General features: G+C 37.2%; 1 protein-coding gene across 2 annotated transcripts; it reads right to left on the bottom strand.

Moving 5' to 3' along the window:
- Positions 1-420: 420 nt before the first annotated feature.
- On the bottom strand, positions 421-9,572 carry LOC145490984 (2-aminoadipate transaminase-like). Of its 2 annotated transcripts, XM_081470122.1 has the most exons (12): positions 9,149-9,572; positions 8,729-9,002; positions 8,247-8,359; positions 7,442-7,590; positions 7,081-7,239; positions 6,305-6,446; positions 6,010-6,135; positions 4,853-4,967; positions 4,215-4,286; positions 3,956-4,004; positions 3,533-3,587; positions 421-2,509 (listed from the first exon to the last, which is right to left on the bottom strand). In XM_081470122.1, the coding sequence occupies exons 2-12, from the start codon at positions 8,861-8,863 to the stop codon at positions 2,389-2,391; spliced, it is 1,236 nt and encodes a 411-aa protein (XP_081326248.1). In that variant the 5' UTR covers positions 8,864-9,002; positions 9,149-9,572; the 3' UTR covers positions 421-2,388. The 2 variants fall into 2 exon arrangements, with proteins under 2 accessions (XP_081326248.1, XP_081326240.1); XM_081470114.1 differs by having other exon boundaries at positions 8,729-9,572.
- Between the last annotated feature and the right edge of the window lie 1,591 nt (positions 9,573-11,163).

The raw sequence follows: 11,163 nt of genomic DNA on the forward strand, positions 1-11,163 counted from the left end.
GGCATAATTTTAATTATTTATTTATTCATTTATTTATTTTAGCATATCTTAAAACACAATTTTATCTCGTTTACATATAGATATAAATTCTTAGATATCTTTTAATCTTTTTACAATTGTAAATTTAGTTAGCATCGGGCAGGCGAAGAGCCACCCTGTGGATATACTGCCCGAAATGCCATTATTATTATTATTATTATTATTATTATTATTATTATTATTATTATTATTGTTATTATTATTATTATGATGATGATGATGTATATAACAACACTATGAGATCATGAGCGCCTGTTAAAGAAAGAATTCTTTAGCATTGTTTGGCCATTTTCACAAACTGAAAGATGTATGGAAGAGTCAATTGTATCTAAAGGATGCTAGCAGTAAAATGTCGTAATCATGGAGTAGTAAACTGCTCAAATGTTGCTTCAAGATTAGTTGAAAGTAAGGATATTACTTAAAATGGCCGCCATTTTATCACATCGCACCCATTTTCAGCCAGTTTGAAAAAAACTCTTGTTAATGCGAATTTCAAGTGGCTAATCGACTAGAATGAAAGAATAGACAAAATAGAATGTTCCTGCCAAATTTCATGCTTGTATCACCAAGTGAACAATTGAAGCTGTTAGCCGCTACACTTTTTAACTACATGCAGTCGACAAGTGAGACAACATGAAGAGATGTAAAACACGGCACCCAGTATCATTCATTACAAGTACATCTTGCTCTGACCTGGCCGATTGCTCCGACAATGGCTCAGCAAAAAACTGCAGTACCACATGCATTTCCCTAGAGTTTTGTTTCTGAACGAAAGACACGTTTTAAATAAATAGCACCAAGATTCTATGATCTACATGAGATGATTACATGTATAATTCCGCCAATGGAGTAAAGTTCTGCTGAGAAAACTTTTGCCGGCACTTTTTTTCGCGGGAACTTATTTTTGCGGATCGTGGAAATCGCAAAATTTAGAACACTTGCGCCACATGGTACTTGTTACCTGACTGACCTCAGTCCGCCATTTTCGTGTGTTCATATTCGATTTTTCCCTATGAATTGTTATCGTTTACAATCAGTTTGTAAACGTGGCATCTGATGACTTTCCACTTAGAACACAGAGATTAGTGTATGTATTTCTTCGACTACATAAAGAAAAATAACCAGGACCAATTAAAAGGTCATTCAATATCTGCAATATAACTTTATTTAAATAAAACTTGCAAGCATGCAAGAATGCAAATGGTTTCTTTTACACTACCACCAAAATATCGGAACCATAATTCACCTGTATAGGCGGGTTTTTAGAAATGCGCGCACTGACAGAGCCTACGACCTGTCCTAGGAGACACCTAGTCCTTAAGCTCTTTTTGGCACAGAGGAGAGCGCTGAACTTAAAATACCCAAATTATTGTGAAAGCACCTGAGGCGTTGTGTTACGAAAAATTGTCTAAGTCAAGTTCTAGAACAATCTAGAACCGAAGTCATTCAGCCGTGACCAATTTGTTTAAGAACATTCCAGAACATTCTAATCCTTATGTCATTACTCAGATCAGAAACTTTGTAAAACTACTTAATTTAGCCCCTAATAGAAGTTTCTAGAACTTTAAGTCTCATGTATATTAGAGCGAGAGTTTTTTCTGTAAGAGAGATTGATTCAAATTTGAAGAAGCTTAGTGCTGTAAACTCGCGAAGTTACCTTACGGAAATAAATTAGTTTGTTGCTGTTACCAGCGATCCTGAGTTCTGTCTGGAAACAACCCTGCTCTACAACGACACTCGTAACACATTGCGAAAACAGCTCCCTGTAGCAGTGAATGCAATTGAGAGAAGAGATCACTTTATATGTCTGTATCATTTCTCAGTTTCGGCGCGCTGGGAAACTTGGACCAAACTAAGACTGCTCATTTGTGCCACGTCACGGGGCAGGAAATCAAAAGTCACCGAATAAGGCAGCTCCCTGCCTTGCAAGTTAACCTACCTCAGTGCAAAAAAAGATTACCATTAGCTGGTATGATAAGTCATAATCATCTTAATTAAGTACTGTACGCCCAGACCGTTCACAGGAACTATTGCCCCTGCAAATCTTGCAAGACAATTCGATACAAGAATAGTGTCCAAAAAAGACCTCTTCATCCAATTTAAAACGTATCTAAGTGATTAAAACCTACTATCTTGTCCTTCTCCTAATTTCCTTTTTGTGGTTCAACCGTTTCTCGGTTCAGTTTCTTGCTTCTATACAGATCTCAGATGCTTCGTAGACACGGAAGAAGTAACCCCAAATTTTCACCATAACTCTCCAGCTTCATAATGTTTCTGTTTTCTGCAGGTCGCACTATTTTCCGCCACCGTCTGCAGCGTCATCTTTCTAGGTTGCCCACAAGAAGCTGCCTACATTTTCTCCTTGATAGCTGTCGCCAGTCTCTCCACAGCTGAAGACAGAATTTTTTCGTTGTAATGAGCAACACACAGCCGAATACAGTTTCTGAACTTGTCCGGAGTCGAAGAGAATCTGAAACACCAAGAACATTACATCTTTATGTCTGATAATTAATACAATAACAAAAATAACACAATTAAAAAGTATATTGAGGGTTTCAGTTTGACTTTAAGTGGTATATATAGAAATGGGTTGTTTTCAGTCTAAATGAATCTTTAGGTTTTCAAGAAAGGGAAAAATGAACTAGCCCGGAAAAAGCGATACAAACAAGAAAATATCCCATTTCACAATCATGGACGAAAAACCACGGAAAGCTAAACGATTGTATTCATGCAACTAATCACGTTCAATGCTTTGTCACTCTTGGCATCAGCTACAAAGTTCTCTACTAGTTCTGACAGAATTCATTGTGCTGTTTGTGATTTGCTAATTATTGAAGAAAACTGCTTAACTTTCAGCACTTGAATAAATTAAGTTAATTAAATATTGCATAAAACGTACAACAGTTTTTAAAGACATGTTTCGGCATGCTTATGCCATCTTCAGTTTAATAGAGTGACTAATGATACGTGACACAAGTTATATACTACAAAATATGAATAAATTATTTGCAATATGCATTACAAAACAGTGGAAACGGAAATTACAGAGTTAAAAAGGTGTTGAAGTGATGTAACTGTTTGTTAAGGTCAGGTTTGTTCTTACTAATATAAAAGGCTTCTTTAAGTTTAAGATCAATAGAGCTATTCGCTGAGTCTAAGATGCGAAAACAAGAAGGTGTGTACATGCCCCTGCATGAAGAAAATTGAGAAAGATGTTTAAAAATATGCGAGTTTTTATCGCTTACTGTATGTTCTTTAATCCTGGTAGAAAAATGGCGACTGGTTTCACCAATATAACAGGAATTACATCCCGCACAAGTAAATTGATAAACTACCATGGATTTTAGAGCATCAGGAGTATGATCTTTAAAACTGAACATATTCTTGATTTTGAAAGAAGTAAAAACTAATATATAGTATTACGACCTTAAGTTAATTAAGTTAAAATATGTGAGGCGATTATGGAAAATCTTTAGCCAAGTAAAGTTCTTACTCTGAGCCAGGAGAGAAGCCAACATCGTACTTTTCTCTACAAACTTTCAGCAGCTCTAAACAGAGAAACAAAAGCAAATATATGTGATATATACCAATGTCTAATCATCAAGACAAGTATAACAACAAAATCTTAACTTCTTAATTCATTGAGAGATATCCATGATGAACAAAAAATTAACTGTCACTTTTTATGCTTATAACTAGGTGGGTTCCATTTTAAGGGGAAAAGAAAAACGGCCTATTCGCCTGGCAACTCCCTTTATGACCAGTTTTTATTCGGTTGGTATCAGAGATTTACCAGCCCTTGCTTTGACTAAGGTAATGCACAGAGCGTATCAGTTTTTGCAGCCGCAGGATATGGAAAGATTCCCTTGATGGCCCACCGGTAATATAGTACAACAATTAAATAATAGGAACTTACCATCGGCATCAATGTTTTGAGGTAACGTTATCCATACAAATATTCCACCCTGTGTACAAAACAAAAAGGAAGTTATGACGTACAGTTCTGAAATAGCATTTGAGTCAACAAGTCAAACATACAACAAATAGCTGAGACAAGTAAAAAAAAAATTATGTTTGTGGAGAGTATCAGCCTGCAAACGCCGACATATTTCCGGCGACCAAGTGACGGCCGGAATAATTGTCTGCATTGGCAGGCTAGAAGAGTATTTACTTGCCTGAGGTTTGGAAAGCTTTGCTTCTTTGGGCATGTGTTGCAGGAGTACATCAAACATGGCAGCAAGTCGACCCTGGAAAGAAAAGACCAAGAACAATCAACTTTTAAATTTCTCACAAGTGTTTACCTTCTGATTACTCCTTGCAATATCAAAGCATATAAATTATTTTAAAGTAGATATCTTATGAAAATAGAGAAAACATCAATTAGTGATTCAATGAGCTGTGTATTGATTCAACATTACTTAAAATCATGTAGCAAATGGCTCTTTGCAAAGAATGATTACCAGGGGGTACTCTCCACTTAATATGAGGGGTGTACATTTAAAACCTGCTGTTTTGTACCACTCAAGAGTCCTAAAATCTCAAATGACCACCGTTGGGGTTATTGTGGTACCATTTAGGGTAATAAGCCAAAAACTTCTCAGTTTTTTGCCATAGAATTGCTACTCTACTAGGGGGATGAATTTGTGCCATGTCTAGAAAATTTTTTTGGGATCATTTTTAAACACTTCTGAGGAGCACCCCTTTCAATATGACAGGAGAATTCCCAATCAAGAAAATGACTACAACAACAACACTGACTAGAGGCCTGCAGCAGCTTTACTTGGCTTTGCATCAGCTTGCATTGTTTACTTACATGGTAGCTGATTTTCAGAGAGGAAAGAAGTTTTTCAAGTTGACCAAGTTCAATGACACTAGCCATCACTCCACTGAGATAGTGCTGACTTGAACCAACGTGGCACACAAAAGAACTGAAAAAGTTTAAATAGACAACTTTAAAGACAAAATATCAGCCAATAATAATTATTGGCTGATATTTAAGTAAACAATAATAAAATGGGATACCGGTATGTCCGAGCAAAAATATGTTTGATTGGACAATTTGACCGGTGCCACCCAGGAAATTATTTGAAGCCCTATGGTGCAAAGGTGTTCAAAAATTCTGTGCAATAGACTAATACACACTTGTCAAGTAAACAATAAAATTAATATTATTGTTTACTTGACAAGTGTGTCCAATGCCTGTCCAATTCTCCAATAAAATAGAGACAAACATAACAATGGTGATTACGTCTGCTAAAGAAACTGCAATTACATTCCCATGAAGCAAGATATGCAGGAGTTTCATTAATTAATGCTTTCAGCACGTGGGCAACTGGTTTTCACAGGCAGGCAAAACGTTTTGAAGTTAACTTCTTTAGAAGAAAAACTTTTCTCTAGATGGTCAAACCAGGCAGGCAAAATCATCCTCACAGCTGGTCAATTTGCCTAATGCCCAGTCCTTAACAAAACCCCTGGACATGGTATAATTTGTCATTCCCACTGGGCGGGTTGCTGGTAGATCACAGACTCCCTCCTCCCCCAGTAGATTGTGGGGTGCCAGAAAATGTCCACATCCACCTCAAGGAGGGTTGGAAATTCTGAGGGGGGGGGGGGGGGGTTTAAAAAAACCAAAATCTTTTAAGAAAAGTATGAACCAAAACGGGAATTTCCAGGGATGGGGGTGTCAAACAAGAGAAGCCTCTGTGGAAGGGGATGAATATTTCTGGAATAACTCATTTACACCATTCCAGGGTTCCCTGAAAAATTGCCGGTACCAAAAGTCGTAAGGGTGGATCAGAGCTGAGACACTGTGAGAGTATTATACACGTGCATCTTACTCAAAAAAACAACACAAAGGCGTGGCCTGTCAGCTTCAAGCTCTCTCTCTTACATGGTCTTGAGTTGTGTGACACAAAGCAACCATAGCGCCACCAAGCATAGCCCATCCTTCTAAAGCAAACAGCTAATTACCTATTTTTTAAATGTCCTAAGACATTTTGCGGGGCTTCCAACCAGCCAATTCTCAAACCAGGACTGAATATTGTAGAAAATGATCCAAGAGAAACAATGTTTCCATGTTCTGCAGAACCTGCTGAACTGAGAAATAAAAGTTGGCTTACAGCACAAAATGATTTACAAACCATTCACTCTCAAGAGGATGCTTTCATGACACACCAGGAATGTTATAACAACAGTCAAAGAAAAAGCTCAGATGTGGACAAACAAGAGTTACAGTGGGTTCAATGATCTATAAATGTCAACAAACCTTTGATCATAGGCAAAGAGCCTTTTTGGTACTTTTTTAAATGCAGGGTCACTTTCAGCATAGGACAAACAGGCCAAAGTGTCGTCACACAAACACAACACCTTATGCTTCCTGATAATCTCAATAAGAGCATTACATCTGTCTGAAATAAGAAAAACAATAATTAAAAATTATTAACAGAATATCAATACAACAAGATCAGACACTCTACCTGATAAACTGAACATTTCCTGAGGGCACTTATTATTTCCTCACGTAATGAGCACTTATAGCTGGGAGTTTAACTTTTTACTCTCACTCTTACCAAAAGGGAGAATTTCCTGAGCAGTGCAACCATTTAAATTAAGGAACACAATTCTTGAAAATTGAGTTTGTGGTAGTTTTTGCCATACAAGCAATGAATAGAAACATTGTTAGTACTTTGTTAGTACTAAATGTGGTAACTAGAGTAAAAATCAGGGAAAGAATGTCTATTTATGAGATGAGTTTCCTCTCTATTAGAGATACTAACTTTACCCCTGCCTCATGAAACCTTTTGTTACATTGACAAGATCAACTTTTCCTACAGACATTTATGCTGGTCTAGCCAGACTAATCATTCATTAGTTTTGGATCAAGTCTCTCTGTGACTATTGAGACTAACCATCCACAAGATTTTCACAAGTAACACAGTGACTGTCATTTTTCTATCAGAAAAATAGAAATTGAACCTCACCAACAAGCCAAAAAAAAAAATTTAAATACAGAATAGCCACAACACTTCATTATCACGGTACCTTCTGGGAGTGACTGTCCAGTAGGATTCTTGAAAATAGTCATCAAGTAAACAAATCCCCAGAATGGCTTCTTTTCTGTTGCTGATCTCTTCCTATAAGAATGTGCTTTCAGAAGTTTGTCCAGTTCTTCCACAATCAACCCATTCTCATCAGTTGGAACTTTAGAAAATGAAAATATTGAAAATGGGCCAATTGGATCATAAGATTGTATGGTACAGTTGTAGGTCACTATGCATGTGGTACCACAGTTGCAGAAATATAATATATTATTCGAGATATTTCCAATTTCAGATCTTTTTAAAAGGTTTGGCTAAAAATGTACCCCCGTACTTGTATCTAGAACTGACTAAACAACACTAACCTGAAACAAGTTTGAGGCTCAAATCCCTGAAAATGTCAAGGGAACTACCAGTGAGATCAGGCACAAAAACAGGATCCCCAGACTGAGAGAGCACATTGCATAACAAAACAAGGCCTTGTGATGATCCTCCAGTAATGAACAGACGCTCACTGATTTATAAAAAGAAAAAATCAAAAAGGTATTTTAATCTAATTGAAAAAATACTGAAATTAATTAAAATTTCATGATTATGATTACAGGTAACTATTCGTAGTGAGTCTAGTAATGTAATCATTAACATCATCATTGTTATCATTATCATCTAGTAATGTAATCAACACTGATAACCCAACGAGTATTCCATGGATTATCAGTAAGTAATCAACAGATTAGTTATTAAACACCATCAATGACCAATGTGTAAATAGTTTGTTGATGACAGAAAAATGTGGCCTATCAAACTGATAGCAAATGACATTTTGTGACCTATCAGTTACTCAATGATGCCACTGTTTACCCATGAATGCTAATAATCACTCATTGATTGAAGTAATTCATAATTCATTTTACAATTTGATGATATTGATTACAGATTGATAACTTAATTACTGACATCATCGACGTTATCCATTTATTTATGTCTGGATATAATAATGGGAAGTTTCTCGATCACATTATAATCCTAGCAGGATGCCCCAACACCTTACCTTTATCTATCAGCCTGGACTCTTGTAGTCAGTATACCACTATATATAATAATTATTGTTCTTCACTTAGTACCTAAATTCAGCTTAATTTTTGCTAGTCCTAAATTGACTATCTGTACCTTGATACTTGATGTCCATACTCCTCAGCCAGAAAATTGGCTAATGACTGACGCAACTCCAAATTTCCTTGTCTTGGTCCATACTGAAATAAGTCTCCAGGATCTTGAGTAGCCTTAAAAGGATAAGTGATAAGCAAAGTTTACTCTTCAGTATACATTTTAAAAATTATATCTAACCTGCACGTTATTTTAAAAAATTCTTTCCAGTTAATAACCATCAAAATACAAAATCTACAAAATACTTTACACCTACGTTGATGGTTAAACGTACCTTTTATTAATTAAATAGTTAACTATATCTAACATAACACAAATTATGTCTTTGGGTATCATAGTCTCATGGCATCGGAATGGAAGGGGGAACTATTTCCATCGTTTCCGAGTGCCCTCTCCACAGCAGACACTGGGAGACTATTGACCTAAAATTTTATATTGAAGAAGAGTAACGGTACAAGTACTAATATTACTAGTTAAGATTATACCAAGCAGTGCACAGTTCCCAGCTCCATGCCATCTTTACAGATGTTCAGAATAACAGAATCCTGTGATGAGATGGACAAGTCGACTACATCGGAATTATAACAACCAAGATCTTCAAGTAATGTTCCCGCTGCCATTTTTAGATGGCTCTCGTGCGATAAACGTATAACTCACGTCCAAATATTCACACGCTAACCACGCATGATTGACTACGAAAAATTACTTCTGCTCACCTAATTCAGTCAATCATATTAACCTTTTCACCTCTTTTGTTCCCTAAAAGACAAATATAGAGGATGTGTACACACAGTGGTGGTGCTGGTCGAGAGCTGTCGACAAGGTATTGGACTTCTTGGCGCGGATTATCTACCAATCTTTGATGAGATGGCTTAGTTACGCTCCATTAGACAACTTATACGTACCTTTTTTATAGTTGGTACACATTGTGTCACAGTAAGACCTTAATCGGTTCCCAAAGTTGAACTTTCTAAACTCCTTCAAGTGGAACAACACCACCATTTTGAAGATCACGGCAGTAATCACCGGGCGGTCCATTTCAGCCTCGCTCTCGCGTTCTCCAGCCTCGCTCTCTGTGCTATACGCAATACGTACACTGGTTTTTGCGCCAGGTAAGGACCACGTGGAAAAAATAGACCTCTGCAAGGGCTATTGGAATCCACAAAGAAAAATTGGGGTAGCCACGCGTTTTTCCGAGATAATTAGCCTTGAATCTCAACAAAAATGTTGACATCAGCGTTTTCTGAGAAAAAGAAGGAAAATATATTTCTTCACAGATTTCCTTCGAATTGGCCTTTACAAACAGAAAAGCAAACACATTTATAAAGATCTTAAAACTGCATGGTAAATGGTAACAAAAAAACATTTTTTGTATGTTTTCAATGACAAAATCGTTGTAACAGCGCTTTTAGCGTCTCTGACAGCCTTCTTCTCAGGGTTCAGCTAAAATATAGTCTAAATACCTTTTGCTCACAACCAGAGACTAATCACGTGTTGAATAGGTTTGCCACTTCCATTTCATAACATAAAATGTAGGGGGTAACCACGCGTTTTTTAAAGTTATTGATCTTTTTTGAAAACTTTTACGGTGCCCGTTACATACTTTCCTGTCGCCTGCTTAGTAAGTAAAACATTTGCCTATTTCGCACTTGTTTTGCGCGCGCGCTACGCCATCCGCAGGTACATGTTTACAGCTGGATTTCAGTATAATTTTCCACAGATAACAGCTAGTTTTTCAGCTGGATGACGCTAACAGTTAGTGGTTAGCGATATGCTGCTATTTTGGTGTTCCTGGTTTAAGTACGGGTTCATTAAACTTGATTTGGTCATAGTAAGAGAATTTTGCTTTCTTTTAGTTGTGTACTTGGTAGCGTAGTTGATTGCATCAATGTCAAACCCAGCGCGCGCGTGGCGCTTAAACCATGCCTTGTGTGATGCGCAGAAAGTAAGCGTACTAACAAAAGTAGGCACCGTCCTCAAGGTCATTCCCCCGAAAAAGAATGCACAAGAGATTTTCATTCAAATTTTGCCTGCTGGTTGCTTTAAAAAAGGGGGGTCCCCATATTCGTTTAGGAGCAGGAGGACCCTCAACAAACCCCATAATTCCTTAAATTATCTGCTTTTAGAAACATTTACATTTAAACCACACACTTTACGCTTTGTGAGAGCAGAAAAAAAGGGAGAAAGTTAAGCGAAAAATACAACAATGGATGTACTGCATCAATGTTAAGGAGCAATTTGATGTACGTTTCATGATAAAGATACCGATATTTAGTCGACAGGGATTCAATGTGTTCCAAGCTCGCAGTGTTCTTGAGGGCACATCTTATCGTTTACGAGTGCTTGCTATGCTCTCATTTTCAGTGATAATTTGTTACTCTGCAATAGAAATTGGTCTATATTCATTGTATAGAAATAAGGTGATCGCTGCAATCAAACTAAGTAAAAAAGTCGTTAGGTCCCCTTTCTCGTTTCCGAGAAAAGACGATCATTTGTCTCTTGCAACCCAAGCCGCTTAGAAAAAGCCACCATTTTGTATGTGCACGCGCTTACGAGCGCGCGCTAATGACGCGAAAATCGTGCGCAGTGGGGATGCGCAATGCAATTCTGAGGAGTAACCTTAACTTTACAAAATACACCTACTCCCGAGGCGTGCATGGCAAAATGAGTAATAGTTTACGGTTCAACCTCGAACAATCGCCGATCCATCGCATTGAAATTTCAACGTGTCGCGTTTAATGTTCCTGTAAGAAAGCAGAAGAGCACGTTTACTTTCAAACATGGTACAAGGATTTTAAGGGTTGACCCTTGAAGTCTTCCAATTTTGTTCAAATTACTCGCCTTGAGAAAATTATTCTTGATTTTGTCTTAAAATTTCACAAAATTGCAGGTTATAGATTCGAATCCTTTAGAGTACCTA

The sequence above is a fragment of the Orbicella franksi genome, chromosome 1, assembly GCF_964199315.1.
Source record: "Orbicella franksi chromosome 1, jaOrbFran1.1, whole genome shotgun sequence".
NCBI lineage: Eukaryota > Metazoa > Cnidaria > Anthozoa > Scleractinia > Merulinidae > Orbicella > Orbicella franksi.